Genomic DNA, 21566 nt, shown 5'->3' with positions numbered 1-21566 from the left:
CCCCAATAGCTATTCCAGTCCCACCCCCTCATTTTAGAGACTGAGATGCTTAGGCCTAAGGGCAGTTAAATGACTTGCCCAAGGTCCTACAGGGTGGTTTTAACCCAGGCCCTCTGACTCTAGGGCCACTTACTATGCCCTCTACTGAACCAGGCTGCCTCGCCCCCCCCCCCAGAAATGTGGGTTGTTGTTAGGCAGCTGGGAAGCCTAAAGTAGAGAGGACAGAGGAACTGACCTTGAGTGAGGAAGGCCTGAGTTTGAATTTTTCATCTGTTACTTCCTAATAAGTTGCTTAACTTCTCTCTGACTCAGTTTCTTCAGCTTTAAATTGGCATACCAATCGCACTCCCTCATGGGATTATTGTAAGAATCAAATGAGGGCAACTAGGTGGCATAGTGGCTAAAGCACTGGCCCTGGATTCAGGAGTAGCTGAGTTCAAATCCGGCCTCAGACACTTGACACTTACTAGCTGTGTGACCCTGGGCAAGTCACTTAACCTTCATTGCCCCCCACACACACACACAAAAAAAGAATCAAATGAGATGCTAGAAAGTGCCTTGCAGAGCTGGAAGGGCTCTCCATAAATACCAGTTATTGTTGTGGTTAGTACACCAAGGGCACATGTAGCTCCTCTATTAGGGAGTGGGGTGAAGAGGCCAAGCCAGGCTGGACAGGACCGCAGCATTCTGATGTTCCTGGTCTGAGCTGCAGGGAGTAGGTCTCAGTTCTCGGTCTCCCTACCTCTATGGTCTAGAAATAATAGATAAATGGCAGATTCAGGGGGACCAAGGACAGCTGTCCTCAAATAGCTCAAGGGTTTTTATATGGAAGACGATCATCCAGAGATTAGCTTTGTTCAATTTGGCTCTCGAGGACAGAGCAATGGGGAGAAGTTATAGTAACACCAATATCAGCTCCACATAAGGAAAAACATTCCTAACACTGCGAGCTGAGCGTGTATGCCAGCTGTGTGAGTAGTGAGTTTCCCATCACTAGAAGCCTTGAAGTAGAAGGCTGGAAAACATAGAATCATAGATCTAAATCTAAAGGGACCTTAAAGACCATGCAGGCCAATCCCCTCATTGTCTAAGTGAGAAAACCAAGGCTCAGGAAAGCTTGTGACTTGTCCAAGGTGACACAGAAGTGGGATTTAAATCCAGGTCCTTTGACTTGTCAGGGATGTTTTAGGAGGAATTTTTGCTTAGGGGAATCGGGTAGTCTCCAAAGTCCTGTTGACTCTGGTGCCCTGTGTGTCCATACTCATCATTCCTAGACCTTGGTGTTCCTGGGACCTGGGCCAATTTCAGCAAGTCCCTAGATAGGGACTCCTGCCATCAGCCAAATCCAACATCTGCTCTTCCTCTCCCGCAGAATGTCTCCCTGAACCCTGAACACCATCTCCAACCACCCTTGAGCCACTGGGTTTTCCTCAGTAGAGTGTCACTGACCAGGGAGGCCAAAGAGCTAAGTCATTGGGCTCAGGAAAAGTTGGTAAGTCCAGGGTGGGGATCCTTAGGCAGGGCTTGGGCTAAGAAGACATCTGTTCTTGGGTGTGTGTGTGTGTGTGTGTGTGTGTGTGTGTGTGTGTATGAGCTTGTGTTGGGAGGTTGGGGAGGGGCTGGGGCTCTTGCCTCTAGCCAACCAAGCCCTTCCTTCTCCTGAGATCCTTGATGGAAAAGAGATCAATCATTAATGTGCTGAGCAGGGAGCGGCTGCCCTTTGCTCCATCTGACAGGGAAGGTAGATGGGGCAGGGGGCAGGGTTCCTGCATTCCATTCCCACATCCTGGCCCCTGTTTCATTTCTTTGAAAGACAAAGGCAAGAACAGAGGTATTTGAGAAGTCTCCTACTGCTTAAGAGGGGAGAGAATAAATCAAAGTAAATAATAATTTTGTGCCTATGTATCTCTTCCCCTACCCTATGTCATTGGAGGCAACTGTAACCTAAGAGAGTCTTTGTGTGTGTGTGTGTGACTCACACAACTAGTAAATGTTTGAGACTGGATTTGAACTCAGGTCCCGTTCTCTATCCACTGCCCCACCTAGCTGTCCCTGTAATATAGTGTTGAAGGGGAGGGTAGAGCAAGGAAGACTTGACTTCAGAACCTGCCTTGGACCTTTACTTAGCTATTTGACCCTGGAAAGGTCAACTAACTTCTACCTGCCTTAGTCAACTCCCTAAGAATTGTCTATAAAGTGAGAGATGATTCACAGTCTACATTAGAGAGTTCCCACACTTTTTTTTTTACAATGACAAACTGAACACCTCTCCCCCATCACCACACCACATCCCCTTTCTTTATGATCATAATTGATTTAAGGTTGGAAAGGATTTCAGGATATAGAATATTAGAACTGAGAGGGGCCTGAAAACAAGGAATATCAGAATCAGAAAGCCCTTGTAATGCAGAATGTTATAATTGGGAAGGGTCTTAGAACAGAATGTCAGGTCTAGAAGGGATTTTAGACACCTTCTAGTCCTAGGACTCTTCACCTCAAGGTCATAAGTAGATTTCAAGGGGGCTGTGAACTTAGATGGGAAAAAAATTTACATCTTTATTTTCACTAACTTCTAAATGAAATTAAAAAATTTTTTTTCAATCACGAACTTTAAAAAAAAAGTTCTTCTGGGGATAGTAATGGCTAGCACTTATATAAAGCTTTAAAAAATGGAAAACACTTTATAATTATTATCTCATATGAGCTTCACAACAACCCTGGAGGGTAGGTACTATTGCCATCTCCACTTTCTAGATGAAGAATCAAAGGCAGATAGAGGTTAAATGACTTGCCCAGGGTCACACAGCTAGTAAATGCCTGAGGCTGGTGGTCTTCCTGACTCTAGGTTTAGCCCTTTATCTACTGCACCACCTACCAGCCAGAATGTCAAAAGAAAAAAAAAATCCAACCCCCTCATTTTACAGATAAGGAAAATGAGATGCAGGAGGGGAAACTAAGGTCATTTGTCATTTAGTCATTTTAGTCCTGTCCAACTCTTCATGACCATTTGGGGTTTTCTTGGCAGAGATACTGAAGTGGTTGTCATTTCCTTATCTAGCTCATTTTACAGATGAGGAAACTGAGGCAAACAGGGTTAGGTGACTTGCCCAGGGTCACACAGCTAGTAAGGGTCTGAGGTTGGATTTGAACTCAGGAAGCTGTCTTCCTGATTCCAAGCTCAGCCATCTATCCACTATGGCACCACCTAGCTACCCCAACTAAAGTCATAGACCTAGTAAATGCCAGACATGGGGTTTGAGCCTAGGTTTTCTGACTATAAATTCAGTGTTTGTCTGTTTGGGTTTTTTGTTTGTTTGGTTTGGTTTGGTTTGGTTTTTGGCAGGGCGATGGGGGTTAAGTGACTTGCCCAGGGTCACACAGCTAGTAAGTGTCAAGTATCTGAGGTCAGATTTGAACTCAGGTCCTCCTAAATCTAGGGCTGTTGCTTTATCCACTGCGCCACCTAGCTGCCCCTGTCTGTTTTTTTAACTACACTACATTTCCCCCAGGTTTTTGAGGGGAGGAACTGTACTGATTAATTCTAGCATCAAGCACAGTACTGTGCACATAGTAGGGTATTTCACTCTTTATTGTATTGCACATTTAATTTGACCTTCTGTAGTTTACCCAGTGCTTGCAAGTCACAACAACCCTGGAAAACAGACAGGGCAAGCGGCTCTATTCTCATTTTACAGATGAGAACATCAAGTCTCAGACAGGCAAAGGGTTGCACAGCTGTGCATCAGGGGCAGCAGTTGTTGGAGGAGAGGGGCTTCTGCCTTCCTCGAGGGAGGAGCCCTGAAGTCCATCAGAGCCTGCGTGTGTCTGAATCTGCACATGTGTGCGCTGGCATGTCCAAACTCACGTGTGCAGCCTGGCAGCTGGGGCTCTCCTGGAGCAAGGGTGTTCCCAGCCTGAGAACAGGAGAATTGAAGTCAGCTCACCAAATGTTTACTAAGCAGAGATTAGACCATAACTATAGAGAAGGGGCTGACACGCATTGAGAGGAGGAGCGTCCTCACCGGGGAGTTCCTAATACCCAGGAAATCATGGGGCTAGCCCCTGCCTTCATCACTGTCCTATCGAAGTCCCAAGCACTATGCTTAATGCTGGTCTGGGTTGTTGTTTTTAGAGGGAAAAAAATGACAAAGTTCCTACCCTCAAAAGCAGCTTATGATCAAATGAACTAGAGCCTAAACATGTTAGCAAGTAGAATGTGAGAAGAGAAGCAGAAAGTCAAGATGATCAGGGAAGACTTCCTGGAAGAGACAACATCTTTTTCTTTTTTTTTTTGATGGGGCAATGGGGGTTAAGTGACTTGCCCAGGGTCACACAGCTAGTAAGTGTCAAGTGTCTGAGGCTGGATTTGAACTCAGGTACTCCTGAATCCAGGGCCGATGCTTTATCCACTGCGCCACCTAGCTGCCCCTAAGAGGCAGCATCTTAAGATTTGGGCCTTGAGAGATGGGAGGGAATTCAACAGATGGGAGGACGGAAACACCGAAAGATGGAAGACGGCAGACAAGTATAGGGAACAGAAAATATTCCAGTTTGTCTCGAGTATAGAATATGTGAGAGGTTGTATTATGAGACAGGACACAACAAGTAGGCATGTAGTTCAGAGTCACATTCTAGAAGGCTGAAAAGAAGAAAGGAGGGAGGGAGGAGGGAAAGAAAGAAGGAAAGAAAGAGGGAAAGAAGGAAGGAAAGAGAGAAGGAAGGAAGGGAGGGGGAGGAAGGAAGGAGGAAGGAAAGGAGGGAGGGAGAAAGAAGGAAGGAGGGAGGAAGAAAAGAGGAAAGGAAGGAAGAAGAGAGGGGGGAGGAAGGAAGCAGGGAGTGAGGAAAGAAGAAACAGAGACAGGAAGAAAGGAGGAAGGCAGGGAGGGATAAAGGAAGGAGGGAGGAAGGAAGGATGTATTTATTAAGCATCACTCTGTGCCAAGCACTGTTCTAGGTGCTTTCCAAATCCCCACAGCTACCCTGATGATTCAATGTAGGTGCTTGAATGCGAGGACCAGGAGTTTGTCCCTTATTCCCTTGGCAAAAGGGAGCCATGGAAGGTTTCTGAGCAGAATCACACAGAGATGGGAGTCAGACCTGGGCAGTGGGAAGGAGGAAGAGCAGGGAGAGGCGGATTCCTGAGCCCCAGACCACTAACTCTTCCCTCTGCTTTAGCCTTGCTTCCAGAGAAAAGCCTGAGGAAGATGATGGCCGCTAAGCCAGAGAAGAGGATGGCCTCTTCCATCTTCATCACCCTGACTCCTCCTCGCCGGGACACAGCCGTGCTGGAGGAGGTGAGGCAGGTGGCCTGTTCCAGCCGCGCCAGCCGGGCCCGGGAGCCTGCCTCCTCCAAGAAGCCCCCTGGTGACTTTCTAGTGAGCAGACGGGACTTGAGGGCCCCTGGCATTCTAGCGGCACAACCCCCACCTGTCCTACCTAATGGAGGTAAGACAGAACATGGGGCAGGGGAACAGGGGGCAAAGAAACAGAAAGATGTGGTCAGAGAAGGAGTGAGGGACTGAGAGCTAGGCGGCAACTAAGCGCTAGTGCATTAAGCAATCAGTGAGCATTTACCAGGTGCCCTGGGAGGGAGGGAATAAGCATTTATTTGGCGCCTACTACGTGCTAGCACTTTTTTTTTTAACTGAGGCAATTGGGGTCAAGTGACCTGCCCAGGGTCACACAGCTAGTAAGTGTCAAGTGTCTGAGGCCGGATCCGAACTCAGGTCCTCCTGACTCCAGGGCCGGTGCTCCATCCACTGCACCACCGAGCTGCCCCCAGCACTTTTACAAATAATCTCATTGGATCCTCACAACCCTGCTGTTATTATCGCCTTTTTAAAGATAAGGAAACTGAGGCAGGCAGAGATGAAATGACTTGCCCAGGGTCACACAGCTTCCTGACTCCAGGTCCATCCCTCAATCCACTGCTGCTGCTATTGTTGTTGTGTTAGTCCTTCCTTCTCAAAGATGACCATGCCAGAGGGGTGATGTCATGACTTACACTGAATTGGATTGAAGTGAGGAAGGGCTGTCTGTGCAAGCTCACCAACATCACTCTCTCTTCCAGAGCCATGAGGGTTAAGTGACTTGTCCAGGGTCACACAGCTAGTGAGTGTCTGATGCCGGATTTGAACTCAGGTCCTCCTGAATGCAGGGCCAGTACTTTATCCACTGCACCACCTAGCTGCCCCCTCATGTCCTTGATTTTATCTTTAGGTGGTACAGTGGATGGGTACTTAGGTAGTACCATGGATAGAACACTGGCCCTGAAGTTGGGAGAACCTTATTAGTTGTGTGACCCTGGGCAAGTCACTTAAGCTAAATTGCCTTAAACATCTGGAGCCATCACTCATCTTGATGTCTATCTTGCCATTGGATAAAATCAAGGACATGTGCCTGTCTGACAACATAAGCACCATTCCACACCCATGAACCCCCACTTTGCCAATGTGTGTCTGGCCAGGCCTCACTGAGTGGGTTCTCTCTTCGTTTCTAGTTTTCATACAACTCATTGAAATTTATCAAGCATTTCTAAGTGGCTGCTACATGTGCTAGGCTATGGGGTTCAGAGTCAGAAACAAAAAGTGCCTTCCTTCAAAGAACTTACCCTCTATTGAGAGGAAACAACATTTACATAGAAAATTAAATGCACATGCCACTGGGGAGAAGGACCAAACAACCCCCTTCAGGACCATGGTCTCACCCCAAACTCTCCTCTCAACCCCATCCTCTAGAATAATAATCTTTTTTTTTCTTTTTTGGTGGGGCCATGAGGGTTAAGTGACTTGCCCAGGGTCACACAGTTAGTGAGTGTCAAGTGTCTGATGCCGGATTTGAACTCAGGTCCTCCTGAATCCAGGGCCAGTGCTTTATCCACTGCACCACCTAGCTGCCCCCTGTAATAATAATCATTTACATATAATAATAATATTTAAGGTTTTTAAAACCCTTTACAAAGCTATCTTGCTTCATCCTCACAACACCCTTAGGAGAAAACAGAGGAAACTATTCTTGGTTTTGGTTTTGGTTTTGGTTTTTTTGGGGGTGAGGCAATTGGGGTTAAGTGACTTGCTCAGGGTCACACAGCTAGTAAGTGTCAAGTGTCTGAGGCTGGATCTGAACTCAGGTCCTCCTGAGTCCAGGACCGGTGCTCTATCCACTGTGCCACCTAGATGCCCTTGGAAACTATTCTTATCTCTATTTAATCCAGGTCTTCCTGACTCCAAGTTTATATTATTTCATGAAAGGCAAAGTAAGAAAGACCCTCATTGAACCCCTTAATTTTATAGATGAGGAGACTAAAGCCCCAAAAGGTCATATTATTGACATGAAATTACACAATTAGTGGCTGTTTGGTGAGGGCTGCCCTCCCTTGTATGAACCTAATAAGATGAAATTTAATAGAGTTAAATGTAAAGTCTTTTGTTGTGGTTGAGTCATTTCAGTCATATCTGAGTCTTAGTGACCTCATTTGGGGTTTTCTTGGCAGAGATACTGGAGTGGTTTGCTATTTCTTTCTCCAGCTCATTTTACAGATGAGGAAACTGAGGTAAACAGGGTGAAGTGACTTGTCCAGGGTCACACAGCTAGTAAGTATCTGAGGTCAAACTTGAACTCTTGAAGATGAGTCTAATTCCAGGCCCAGTGTTCTATGTACTATGGCGCCATCTAGCTTCATGTAAAGTCTTAGACTTGGATTAAAGAAATTCACTTCATAATATTGGGGAGACAGGGGCACAGAAGTGTTCTAGTAAATGTTTAAGAACTGATTATCCCCCAAAATGTATACAGGACCATTCTTTTTTTTTTTATTTTTTAGTGGGGCAATCGGGGTTAAGTAACTTGCCCAGGGTCACATAGCTAGTAAGTGTCAAATGTCTGAGGCCGGATTTGAACTCAGGTTCTCCTGAATCCAGGGCCGGTGCTTTATCCACTGCACCACCTAGCCGTCCCTACCATTCTTTTTTTTTTTTTTTTTTGCAGGGCAGTGGGGGTTAAGTGACTTGCCCAAGGTCACACAGCCAGCAAGTGTCAAGTGTCTGAGGCTGGATTTGAACTCAGGAACTCCTGAATCCAGGGCCGGTGCCTTATCCACTGCGCCACCTAGCCGCCCCCCGCCCCTACCATTCTTTTTTTTTTTTTTTTTTTTTGTGGGGCAATGGGGGTTAAGTGACTTGCCCAGGGTCACACAGCTAGTAAGTGTCAAGTGTCTGAGGCCGGCTTTGAACTCGGGTACTCCTGAATCCAGGGCCAGTGCTTTAACCACTGCGCCATCTAGCTGCCCCCCTACCATTCTTAAATTTAACCTACATTATTAATATTTTCTCCATCACTTTCTTAAGTCTAGACAATCCACAAAACAAATCAACCCCTGATTTGTAGTGTTTTCAGATTTCTGAGGTGGAAATGCTCACGCTAAAAATTTAATAATCAGGGCAGCTAGGTGACACTGTGGCTAGAGCACCAGCTCTGGAGTCAGGATGACCTGAGTTCAAATCCAGCCTCAGACAGTTACTAGCTGTGTGACCCTGTGCAAGTCACTTAGCCCCATTGAGGAGAGAGAGAGAGAGAGAGAGAGAGAGAGAGAGAGAACAATCAATTCCCAAGCTGGCTGCAGCACACCCTTGCACAAATAGTTTTCTGAGGAAATCAGGGGAGTTTTCTAAGGGACAAGCTCAACAAAAAGCACCACAGGGTGATTTGGGAGCAAAAACCAACCCTGACGTTGCTCAGCCGAGCTTCCAGAGGTAAAGAGGAGCTGGCCCCACTCCCTCTGCCTTTGTCAGATCACACCAAGAGAGCCATGGCCAGTGTTGGGCTTTAGGAAGGCCATTGCAGGGGCAGCTAGATGGCACAGTGGATAGAGCACTGGCCCTGCAGTCAGGAGGACCTGAGTTCAAATCCGGCCTCAGACACTTAACACTTACTAGCTGTGTGACCCTGGGCAAGTCACTTAACCCCAATTGTCTCACTAAAAAAAAAAAAAAAGGAAGGCCATTGCTAAGCTTGGGAGAGTCCCGGGGAGGCACCCAGGTTGGTGAAGCACCTTTCCATGATATATCGAAGATGGGTTGAAGGACTCGGGGATGTTTTGCCCCAGGAAGAGGACGGGAGAACTGGGTTCAAGCGTCTGAAGACTGTGTCAGTGAGTGATTAGGCATATACTGTCTGGGTCCAGAGAACAGCAGGCAGGCCTATCCAGGCTTGAAGTCAGGAAAAACCTCCTCAAAGGAGCAGTGTCTGAAGGTGTAATGGGCTGCCTTGTGACCCGGAGGGAGCCAAATGACCTCTTGGTGGAGCTGCTCTAGCAGGGATTCGTTCCAGTGTGTAGAACCCTGTGGGGGCCCCACCAACCTCCGAATTCCATTATTCTGTGCTTGCTGGGTGCCCCACCCACCCAGGGGCATGGGGAGGCAACTCTCCCTCCCCGTTCTGGAAAAGGCTGAGGTGGAGTGAGGGGTGGGAGGGAAGGCGATCCAGTTTGGGAGAAGGTGCCTGGGACTGAGGGGAGACGGGCCGATGGGAACAACAGGACAGCAGCTGGGAGAACTGCAAGGAGAGCAGCTTGGCAAGGACTTACTGGAGAGAGCAGCTACATCCTGGCCCTCCTCTGGATGCCTGGGCAGGCAGGCCTCTCCCTCCCCGCACTTCCCCAGAGGGGTCTCTGGGCCCAGCCTGAGTGGCTGGCCAAACCCATGGACACCAGAGTGGGAAATGCCAGGGGTTGCAGCTGGGGGACACATTCTCCTGTCCTCAGAATCCCAGCTTGGAGAAAGAGAGACAGAGACAGAGAGAGAGGCAGAGAGAGAGACATAGACAGAGAGCCAGAGAGAGCCAGAAAGAGAGCCAGAGAGAGACAGAGACAGAGACAGAGAGAGATCTTTGGGGAATGTGCTGAATTGTGTGTGTGTTGTGTATATAGTCAGTGTGCAGTGTGTCATGTGTATGCCCATGTATGTTATGTGTAGGGTGTGTTGTGTATGTGTGGTGTATGCTTACATGTATAGTATAGGCATGTATAGTATGTGTGGTGGGTTTGTGAGTGGGGGTGAATAGGTGGTTATACGTGTGGGTGTGTCATGACCAAACATCTGCAGTCATCACAAGCAGAAAGCCTTCTGGGTTTTTCTCTGGTCCACCGTCAGCCCCTAAGGGAAATCAGACAGGGGCTCATCCCAAATCCCCTCCTCTGTAATAAGAAGAATTTGGGTATAATAGTGCTTGCTTTGTATTGCTAATCTTGTTTGATCCTCACAACAACCTTAGCTAAGGAGTGAAATATTTTTATTCCCATTTTACAAATGAGGCAATTGAGGCTTAGAACATAAAGGACCTGACCACAGCCATAATAGCTAGTGTGTCATATGCAAGATTTGAACCTGGGTCTCCCAATTCCAAATCAAGTCCTCTTTCTCTGTGATACATTCATTTAGTCATTTAGTCTGTGAAGCTATTTTCGTTCGGTCACGTCTGACTCTTCATGACCCATTTGGGCTTTTCTTGGCAGAGATATTAGAGTGGTTTGTCATTTCCTCCTCCAGCTCATTTTACAGATGAGGAAACTGAGGCAAATAGGGGTTAAATGACTTGCCCAAGGTCGCGCAGCTAGGAAGGGTCTGAGGTCAGATTAGAACTCAGGAAGATGAGTCTTCCTGACTCCAGTCCTGTTGCTCTATCCACTGTAACACCCCCTAGCTGCCTAGAGACCAGTGGCCAGGAGTTTGGGGGATATTATAATGGTTTTGAAATTCCTTTCCCTGCCCTTCTGCTAGGGCAATTCAGCTGTGTGATCCTGGCCTTCAAGTTTCTTCATCTGTAAAATGGGTCCTACAGACTAGGTAATCTCTAAGCCCTCCAGCTCTGAACCCAGTGATGACAGACAGTCAGCTCAAGTCAGAGAAGACCTGGGGCAAATCCCCTCACTTCCATGGGCCTCAGTTTCTTCATCTGTAAAATTAGAGGGATAGGACAGCTAGGTGGCGCAGTGGTTAGAGAACTGGCCCTGGAGTCAGGAGGACCTGAGTTCAAATCCGGCCTCAGACACTTAACACTTACTAGCTGTGTGACCCTGGGCAAGTCACTTAACCCCAATTGCCTCACTAATAAAAATAATAATAATAAAATTAGAGGGATAGCCCCAATGGCCCCAGAATTCACCTCCAGATCTACATCTGGGATCCTTTAAAGTGGCAGGGAATGGGGCAGCTAGGTGGCACAGTGGATAGAGCATGGGCCTTGGATTCAGGAGGACCTGAGTTCAAATCCAGCCTCAGACACTTGACACTTAACTAGCTGTGTGACCCTGGGCAAGTCACTTAACCCCAATTGCCTCACCAAAAAAAAAAAAGTGGCAGGGAGTGGGGCAGCTAGGTGGCGCAGTGGATAGAGCACCAGCCCTGGAGTCAGGAGTACCTGAGTTCAAATCCGGTCTCAGACACTTGACACTTACTAGCTCTGTGACCCTGGGCAAGTCACTTAACCCTCATAGCCCCACACAAAAAAAAAAAAAGTGGCAGGGAGCTCTTAGGGAGAGAGGATCTGGGGGAGGGGTTGGGTGGGTTGAGGTGACATTCTTGGTGACATCATAAAAGAAAGGTAGAACTCGGCTGTCCGTTCCCCTGCCCCCACTCCCTCCAAGGCTCCTAATCATTGTAGCTCATGACGCCCCTTTGGGGCAGCCCGACCCTACTTGGGGACTGGCACTAGCCCAAGCCCGGGGTTAATAGCAGTAGTCGGCCTGGGTGGCTCCCTCCTTGGCAGTTCTTTCACTAGGCTGTGATTTCCCCATCAGTCCCATCTGTCTGGCTCAGGAGGTAAAACTGGTGATCTATTCACCCGCTGGTATTTGTTCCCACAGCAATTATCCACCATTGTTGTGGCAACCTGGCAGATGCTGGGCGTGTGGTTGTGAGGAAGGCTCCCTGGTGTTAATTACACATGGGGTAATTGTTAGGAAACAAAAGAAGGAGGTTCAGGATTGCTGGGTGACCACTAACTTAATCCTGCTCATCATTTCCCATCCCCCTATCTCTGGAGCCTCAGAGAGCCTGGAGAGACACAGCATTGACTGACAGAAAGGATTTCTGGGCCCTCTGTCCCCCTGCTCCAATCCTCGGACAGCCCAGGCCCTTTTCTGTTCTGGAAAATCTTGGGCAAGTCCTTCCAACTCCATTCTGTGGTCCTTGGTTTCCTCTTCAGTAAAATGATCTCTTCAGGTCCTCCCAACTCCAACATTCTGTGTTCTATGGCCCTCCTGGTTCTGACATTCACTGTTCGAAAGGCCCTCCCAGCTCTGACATCCTGTGTTCTAAGGTCCCTCCCAGCTCTGACAAACTATGTTCTAAGGGCTCTCCCAGCTCTGACATCCTGTGTTCTAAAGGTCCATCTAGCTCTGACATTCCGTGTTTTAAGGTCCCTCCCAGCTCTGTCACCCTGTGTTCTAAGGGCCCTCCCAGCTCTGACATCCTGTGTTCTAAAGGTCCAATCTAGCTCTGACATTCTGTGTTTTAAGGTCCCTCCCAGCTCTGTCACCCTGTGTTCTAAGGGCCCTCCCAGCTCTGACATCCTGTGTTCTAAAGGTCCAATCTAGCTCTGACATTCTGTGTTCTAAGGGCCCTCCCAGCTCTGACATGCTGTGTTCTAAGGCTCTTTCTAGTTCTGACATTCTATATTCTAAGGTGGCATTATCCCTTCAGATTAGCTAGAGAGCAGGACCCTGAGAAGCTTGGATTTGGAGAGGGGGATTTGATGGGGAAGAGAAAGCCATCTGAGGGTCAATGCCACCAGTGCCAGGGAAGGCCTTGGTGGCATGAGATGCCTGGTGTGGGTAGGGGGTATCCAAGACAACCTGCACCTTCTTCCTCATTTCACCAGAAGTTGGCCTCTTCCGATGAGGGTCTTGTCTCCATCTCGCTCTTTCTTCCACTTGCAGATTCATCCCTCCTTCCTCCAGCCCCAGATCCTGAGGACAGCTTTCCTGATCTGGATCTCCTCCCGCCTCCACCACCCCCTCCAGCCTTCCTACTCCCACCAGATGAGGAAGGCCTCACCCAGGGAGGCGATTCTCTCTCAGAAGACCTACGGCAGCTGCATGTGGTCCCTCCACCTCTCCCCACACAGGTATGTAGCCCTAGGAAGATCAGCAGCCTCCCTGCCTCCCCCACAGACTTGTTGGGGATGGGGCAGGACTTCGGTGGGCAGAGATAGAAGCCAAGAAGGAGAGGGGGGATCCTCGGCCCTGGAGACTGTGTGACCCATTCCTTAACCTCCAGAAAGCTGCTAAAGCCTTAGAAATAGAAGAATGCTTCTAAGGGTCCCAGAGAAGGGGAGCCCAGGCCCTTCCCCTGCCATCCCTTCCAATCTATAACAATAATAACAATAACAAGAGTAAGAGTGGTAATGATAATAACAATGATAATTAATCGCTCACATTCCCTGCTTATCAAGGCGCTTCTATCCTTCCTCATATCATACCCACAATGACCCAGGGAAATTCATGGTGGGACAAAGATTTTTACCCCTATTTAATAGATGAAGAAATGGAGGCCCAGAGACATGAAATTACCTGCCCAAAGTCACATAACTTATAAATGTAAACTGAAACAAACCCACTCTTGATTCCTTTTCCAGAACTCTTTCCACTGTGCCACAACCCTCACTATTCAGAAGACAACTCATGTCTGCCCTAAACCCTCTGTGAATAAGAGGAACCTTCAGTTTCTTAATCTACAAATAAAGAGATTGGAATGATCTCTAAGGTTCCTCCCAGCTCTGACAGTGTGCATTCTAAGGACCCTCCCAGCCCTGATATTCTGTGTTCTAAGGGCCCTCCCAGCTCTGACATCCTGTGTTCTAAGGGCCCTCCCAGCTCTGACATCCTGTGTTCTAAGGGCCCTCCCAGCTCTGACATCCTGTGTTCTAAGGGCCCTCCCAGCTCTGACATCCTGTGTTTTAAGGGCCCTCCCAGCTCTGACATTTTCTGTTCTAAGGGCCCTTCTAGTCCTGACATCCTGTGTTCTAAGGACCCTCCCAGCTCTGACATTTTATGTTTTATGTCATCTTTTTGGTCATAAACCCTTTGGACAGTCTAGTAAAACCTATGGACACTTTTCAGAATAATGTTTGTTTAAAATTCCTAATGGAAAGAAATAATAAAGTTCACCAAAAAAAGATGTTCTTTTTCCCCCATCCCAGTTCATGGAGCACTTCGGGGTCTGTTAGACCTCAGGTTTAGAACCCCTACCCTAAGTTCTCTTCCAGCTCTGACATTGTGTTCAGAGGCCTTTTCCAACTCTCTTGAATCATTTGAGAAAGGATGAGCCTTGTTCTTGGCCCAGAGAGCATAACTGAGGGCCACGGGAAGAAGAAGCTGGGAAGAGACGACTTGATGCTCCATAATCCTTCCTGTTGGAGCTACCTCCACGGGGATCAGGATGCCCCTCACTGACCGTCTGTGGGCCAAGGTCGGCGGGCTGCTTGGCTGCTGCCTCCCTTCCAAATGGGAAATTCTGCCATTTGGACACTCTGTTCCTCAGGTCCCTTCTAGCTCAAACGCTGCATGTTCTGAGATACTACAAAATCCATTTCTCTTGCTTTGTCCTCAACGGAGACAGGAACCAGCTGGCTTCCCAGCCATTCTGTGATAACCAAGACGCTTTAGCTTGTGTGTAGGCCAGTGTGGGGAGGGGGAAGGGCTGGAGAATGGAGGGGCTAAAAGTGCCTACTTGTCTGTTGAGGCAGGCTCAGGCCAAAGGCCAAAGGCTCAGGGGAAAACCAGGTCTTGAGCAATTTCTTGGGAACTAGGAGCGATTGGCTGTGGTGTTATGGGAAGAGCCTGGGGCTGAGAGCAGGGAGATGTGGGTTCTGGTCCTAATTCTGTCCTGTTTGTCCTCTGACCTTGATGGAGTCACTTCCCTGTTCCCCAGGGACTCTGTTTCCTCACCTAGAAAATGGGAGTGATAATAGCCAGGGCTGAGAATTGCATTGTAAGGGATGTGCTTTGTCACTGCAGATATATTAAGGGCATTGAGGCAGGCGTCAGAGCTAATGGCGTGTCTCTGCCGGCACTGGGATCCACGGGGATTGGTTTTTTTTTTTTCCCTTCTGTTTCCATGCCAGGCTCTAACTGAGTCCCGCCAGCTTAAGCCTAGGCCCAATCACCTCAAGGGAGTAGAGGAAGAGCTGCCACCACCTCCTGAAGAGCCAGACCCTGTCCGAGAGAGGGAGGAGTCCACAGGTATGCATCCCCTTGGGTAGTGGGCAGGGATGAGAGCCATTTTTCCTGCTCTGCTCTGAGATAACTGGAGATATTGGGAACATGCCTGGGGGTAGGGGTGGGGTGGTGGTGCCTGTCACTCTTCATGCAGGCCAGGCCTGAAATGCATTTCTGCTTCCTAGCACTGAGGATGACAGGTTAGGGGAATTAGAGTCTGCCTCTGTCCCTTCTACTGATGAATCCCATGACCTTGGGCAAGCCCCTTCCTCCACCAGGGATCCAATTTTCCCTCTTGAAAAATGAAAGTGTTGGACTAGGTGATTCCTAAAGTCCTTTCTAGCCCTCATATTCTGTGTTCTAGGGTCCCTCCCAGCTGATTTTCCATGTTCTGAAGTACCTCCCAGTTCTCATGCATTCTGTGTTCTAAGGTTCCTCTGAGTTCTAAGGTCCCTCCCACCTCTGACATCCTGTGTTCTAAAGCTTCTTCCAATTTAGAACATTCTGTTCTTTGTTCTAAGACCCCTCCCACCTTTGACATTCTGTGTTCTTTTTTTTTTTTTGGTGATTAATCCTTTTATTAATAATGCTAGCATATTACCAATAAAATGGGCCAGGGACACTCTCAAATCCCAAAGATGGACATTCTGTGTTCTAAAGCCCCTCCTAGCTCTGACATTCTATGTTCTAAAGCTTCTTCTAACTTATAACATTCTATGTTCTAAGGTTCCTTCTAGCTCTGACATTCCATGTTCTAAGGCCATCTCAGCTCTGATATTCTGTGTTCTAAGGGCCCTCCTAGCTCTGACACTGTTTTCTAAGGAATCTCCAAGCTCTTATAGTCTCTATTCTAAGGCCCCTCAGCTCAATAATTCCTCTGCATTCTCTGTTTTTTCCAACAAATCCCATTCAAGGCTGGCCAAGTATATGACACTATCCCCTAACAAAACTGCAGCAAAGCCACCCTGAGCCAGGAAGGCCCTGAGCCCTTTTAGGTTCCTAAGATCTAGAACCAAATGAGATCTCAGCTATTATCTAATGTGACTCCTTCATTTGACAGTGGTAGAAACTGAAGGCAGATAGGAGATTTGCCAAGGTCCCCCAGAGCCAGGAGCAGAAGCCACATCTCCTGACTGAGCTCAGGGGTCTTTCTATTAGACCACACAGTGTCCTCTCTGTCCACATCCATGGATCTCTCTTAATGGTTATTAATTCTTCATCCCTAAAAAGCACCACTGCAATGTGAATTGTTATTATCAGAGAGCATCCTTCTTTTGCCTTACCTAGAACAATGCCAGGTTCGTTTGCCTTACCTAAAACAATGCCAGGTTCTTCTCTAATTAAGGGTACTCTGGGGGTTGGGAAAGGTTTTGTGTTCACTCAGGATGGGCTCCTGATCTTCCCTCTGTCCCATCCCCCAGACATCTGTGCCTTTTGCCACAAGGTAGTATCCCCCAAGGAGCTGGCTGTGGAGGCCATGAAGAGACAATATCACGCCCAGTGTTTCACGTGCCGGACCTGCCACCGACAGTTGGCGGGCCAGCACTTCTACCAGAAGGATGGACGGCCCCTCTGTGAATCCTGTTATCAGGTGGGTGTCCCCTGGTTGGCCCTTGGGGAGGGCGACTGCAGAAGCGGGGAAGGAGAAAAAAGGCAGAGGACTCATCTATCTATAACTTCAAGGCCAACCAAAGAGTCCCACCCTCATCTTGCAGATGAGGGAACTGAGGCACAGAGAAGTTAAGTAGCAGGGCCAGTCTAGCCCAGGTCCTCTGGCTTTGAATCCAACACCCTTGCCCTTGCATAAGGACAAGCTGGATGATGGGGGAAGGGGGGCTACAACTCCAGAGGAACTCAAGGTGAAAGAGCCAGGAAGGTTCTAGAGGAAACCCCATTTAGAAGGAATAATTTGAGTCTGTACTGGCTCAAAGTGTGTTCCCTGAACCTCAGGTCCTTCCAGAAGAAGCTATAGGACAACATTGGAGACAGGGATTCCTGATGTACTTCGGGGTTTTGATTAGGGGGTCCTGAGGTATCTTCCCTACCTGAAATGCTCTGGTTCTTTAGAGGAAAGGCCAAGGGGGGCAGCTAGGTGGTGCAGTGGATGGAGCGCTGGCCCTGGATTCAGGAAGACCTGAGTTCGGGTCCAGCCTCAGACACTTGACACTTACTGGCTGTGTGGCCCTGGGCAAGTCACTTGACCCTCATTGCCCCACAAAAAAGAAGAAGAAGAAAGGCCAAAATCAAATAAATAAAGGAAAGAAGGAAAGGAGAGGGAGGGAGAGAGAGAGAGAGAGGGAGGGAAGGAAGGAAGGAAGGAAGGAAGGAAGGAAGGAAGGAAGGAAGGAAGGAAGGAAGGAAGGAAGGAAGGAAGGAAGGAAGGAAGGAGGGAGGGAGGGAAGGAAAGAAAAGGAAAAAGAAAAAAAGGGAAAGAAAAAAGAGAGAAGTAAATTTGGGATTGTTGCCTTCACTAAAGCCTTCAGAGAGGATGTAGTCCTTTCCCTTGGCCTCTTCCATCATACTTTGGTTTGGATTTGTCTATTAGGCAGTTAAGTAGTCTAACAGATAGCATGTTGAACTTGTAGTGAGGAAGACCTGAATTCAAATCTGTCCTCAGCCCTTTACTATGTAACTGTGGGCAAGTGGCTTAACCTCTCTCAGCCTGTTTCCTCCTCTATAAAATGGGGATTATATTAGCACCTTCTTTGCAAGGTTGTTATGAGAATCAAATGATCTAATACATGAACGTGTTTTGTAAGGTCTGGGAGTGGTTTTGTTATAGTTTGATGAGAAGAAGGGAAAGAGAAGAGAAGAGGAATACCCTTGGAGGGGAGAGAAGGGAAAGAAAGATTAAGGGAAATGATCTCATAATTGTGGTGCACCAGTAGATACCTATACATACACAACCTCCCTTTCATACACACACACACACACACACACACACACACAGAGTCAGGTAATACATTTCATTCCACAGAGAAGAGGGAAAGGGAAACCAAGTGGGAAGGGAAATGAAAGGGAGGGAAGACCAAGGGAGGGATTAGTCCTAAGCAAAATAAACTAAGCATGTAAAAGTATATTTATAGCTTTTTTGAGGCAGCAAAGAATGGGAATTTGAGAGGATGCCCATCAGTTGGGAAATGCCTGAGTTATGGTTTATAAATTTGCTAGAATAGTATTGTGCTATAAGGAATGATGAAGGGCACAGTTTCAGAGAAACCTGGGAAGATTTGTATGAACAGATGCAGGGTGAAGGGAGGAGAAACAGGAGCACAACTTCTACAACAGCAATCTAGTAAAGCAAACGACTTTGAAATATTTAGGAACTCTGATCAGTCTAATGACCCACCACAATTCCAGAGGACTAATGATAAAACATGCTGCTTTTCTCCTGATAGGATGAAGAATGTGACATACATACATATATATATATATAATTATTATTATTTTTGGTGAAGCAGTTGGGGTTAAGTGACTTGCCCAGGGTCACACAGCTAGTAAGTGTCAAGTGTCTGAGGCCAGATTTGAACTCAGGTCCTCCTGAATCCAGGGCTGGTGCTCTATCCATTGCACCACCTAGCTGCCCCTGTGACATATATTTTTTTCCAGACATGCCCAATGTGGAAATTTGTTTGAATTGACTATACTTGTTTGTAACTGTAATGGAGTTTGTTTTTCTTTAGTTCTCAAGTATGGGGGCAGGGGGCAGGAGGAATGGGGAAGAGATTGAGTGGGAGGGGGAGGAAGCAGATTTTTGCTGATTAAAAAAAATAGAAAAAAGTGCTTTGTAAATCTTAAAGCACTATATACATGTTAGCTATTATTATATTTGTCTTTTTTGGTAGAAATTAAGATTTTGCAATAATCTCACCCCTCCTTTTCAACATCCAGGGAGCCCCCAAGGATAAACCCAAGATAATAGCATGGTGGAAAGAGGACTGCATTTGTAGTCATATTCTTTTTCTGAACCTCAGTTTCCTTATCTGTAGGGTCCTTTACAGCTCTGAATCTGATGACTCCCAAAGTTCTCTTCTCTCTCCTCTGTCTTTTCAGGGGCAGGCCCCAGTGGGCAGCCCCTCCATCAGCTGTGGCCTTCTTCCCCTAGGATACTCTAGAGAAATGTGGCCGCTGCCAGACTATAGTCCTAGAACATGTCATCCGAGCTCTGGGCCAGACCTTCCACCCAGACTGCTTCACCTGCGTGGTGTGCTCCCGGCGTATTGGGGATGAGAGCTTTGCCTTGGATGAGCAGAATGAAGTCTACTGTTTGGATGACTTCTACAGGTACAGTGCCATGGGGAGCTGGGATGGGGTGGGGTGGGAGGGAGCATCCTGCATATGGCCCACGAGAGCGAGAAAAGATGGAACTGAAGAAGAGAACTTGGGGGTGGGGGTGGGGAAGGGGGAGGCAGGGAGGGAGAAGAAAGGACCACAGGCTTCAAGTATTTGAAGTATTGTCATTCTAGTCATTTCTGAAGACAAAACAAGGAACATGGAGAACCAGTTAGACAAACACCCAAATGGACTAGTAACTTCAGTGATTTAGAAGTTCTCTCCTGGGGGCGGCTAGGTGGCGCAGTGGATAGAGCACCGGCCCTGGATTCAGGAAGACCTGAGTTCAAATCCAGCCTCAGACACTTGACACTTACTAGCTGTGTGACCCTGGGCAAGTCACTTAACCCCCATTGCCCCGCCAAAAAAAAAAAAAAGTTCTCTCCTGGGGCAGAGATCACAGCCTAGCTACACCTGCCCCATCCTGGATGACTCTGGCCTATATCCTCCCATAAGTTTCCCACTGGGGCTCCTCCCAACGTTCTGGGGGCCTTTTATGATTTCTGCTGGATGCCAGTAGAGCCCTGAGGCTATCTCAGTTATCTCTTGATCTTACCATGTGAGATCTTTTTTTCTTAAAAAAAATTTAAAATTGTATGTAAAATATTATTATTATTATTATTATTATTTGCAGGGCAATGAGGGTTAAGTGACTTGCCCAGGGTCACACAGCTAGTAAGTGTCAAGTGTCTGAGGCTGGATTTGAACTTGGGTCCTCCTGAATCCAGGGCTGGTGCTCTATCCACTGTGCCACCTAGCTGCCCCTCCTTATTATTATTTTTAAAGACTGGGTCTCCCTATCTCACCCAGGCTAAAAGTGCAGGGGTACTTCATGGCTTCTTTCCATTGCTGATCGGCACAGGAACATTGGCCTGTGTGTCTCTGGTCAGGATGGTTTTGCCCCTTGTTGGGCGGCCTGGTGGCCTCCTGCTCCCAGGGGCTCCCGCATGTTGGTACCCTACCTAGTGAGGTCCAAATCCCTAAGCTCGAGTGATCCACCTGCCTCATCTTCCTCCACAGCAGGAGGTTTGAAGGTATGGGTCACCACAGCCAGCCAGCTTTCTTCTTCCATCCTCAGTTCCTCTGATGACGTTCTCTATTACAATTCTTTCTCAAGTTTCGTTATGAATGAACTCTACTTACTCGCTACTGGTGTGACTTTGTTCAAATCACCTAAGTCTCTCTGGGTCTCAGTATCCTCATCTATCAAATAAGATGGAGGGTAGAGGGCGGTGGGGATAAACTAGATGACCCCTAAGGTCCCTTCCTACTCAAAATCTATGACCAGTGTGATGGGTAAAACTAAGGAAGGTCAACCCATGCTCTCTCAGCAGGGGTCCCCTGGTAATAATATTCTAACACTAGGCAATAAGCAGTTATTAAATGCTTTCTATGTGCCAGGCACTGTGCTAAGAGCTGGGGGTACAAACATAAGAAGAAAGAAAACCAATCCCTTCCCTCAAGGGGCTTATACTTTAATGGGAGAAGATAATATGTAAAAGGGAGCTGAGGGGCAGCTAGGTGGTACAATGGATAAAAGCACCAGCCCTGGATTCAGGAGTACCTGAGTTCAAATCCGGCCTCAGACACTTGACACTTACTAGCTGTGTGACCCTGGGCAAGTCACTTAAGCCCAATTGCCTCACTAAAAAAAAAAAAAAAAAAAAAAAAGGGAGCTGAAATGAGTTAGGAGTAGGTTAGGGGGAGATACTTTGAAGGATATGTTTCTGCATCTACCAAGAAGGGAATGAAAATTGGGTGGACTGGGCCCCTCCCCAAAATGGGGGAACTCACAGGGAAGAAAGAGACTGAGTGGAGGAGGGATGTTCCAGAGCTAGAAGGCTAAAGGGGAAGATGAATGCCTCAGGGGAGGAGGTCCAGGGTCGCAGTTGGTAAATCCCTCAGGGAAGGCTTGAATCCAAGCTAACATACCAGGTTGTCTCTCAGTAGCCCCAAAGTGTTCTCCAATGTATTTCCTATCTCCCACCAAAACATTCCAGACTAATTCTGTAGGTGTGGG

The 21566-nt window shown here is 47.6% G+C and overlaps 1 protein-coding gene across 2 annotated transcripts in view; it reads left to right on the top strand.

The window, feature by feature from the left end:
• The window catches only part of FBLIM1 (filamin binding LIM protein 1), a 44004-nt gene that overhangs the window by 6175 nt on the left and 16263 nt on the right, over positions 1 to 21566 (top strand). For both annotated transcript variants that reach the window (XM_043996241.1, XM_043996242.1), the window contains exons 2-6: positions 5176 to 5445; positions 12935 to 13122; positions 15121 to 15238; positions 16636 to 16805; positions 19320 to 19498. In XM_043996241.1, coding sequence (XP_043852176.1) covers positions 5205 to 5445; positions 12935 to 13122; positions 15121 to 15238; positions 16636 to 16805; positions 19320 to 19498 — 896 coding nt within the window. In that variant the 5' untranslated portion in view covers positions 5176 to 5204. The remainder of the gene's footprint in view (positions 1 to 5175; positions 5446 to 12934; positions 13123 to 15120; positions 15239 to 16635; positions 16806 to 19319; positions 19499 to 21566) is intronic.

Source organism: Dromiciops gliroides, chromosome 3 (genome assembly GCF_019393635.1).
Source record: "Dromiciops gliroides isolate mDroGli1 chromosome 3, mDroGli1.pri, whole genome shotgun sequence".
NCBI classification, from domain to species: domain Eukaryota; kingdom Metazoa; phylum Chordata; class Mammalia; order Microbiotheria; family Microbiotheriidae; genus Dromiciops; species Dromiciops gliroides.
Note: the sequence above shows the minus strand (reverse complement) of the source record. Positions and strands in the feature narration are given on the sequence as shown.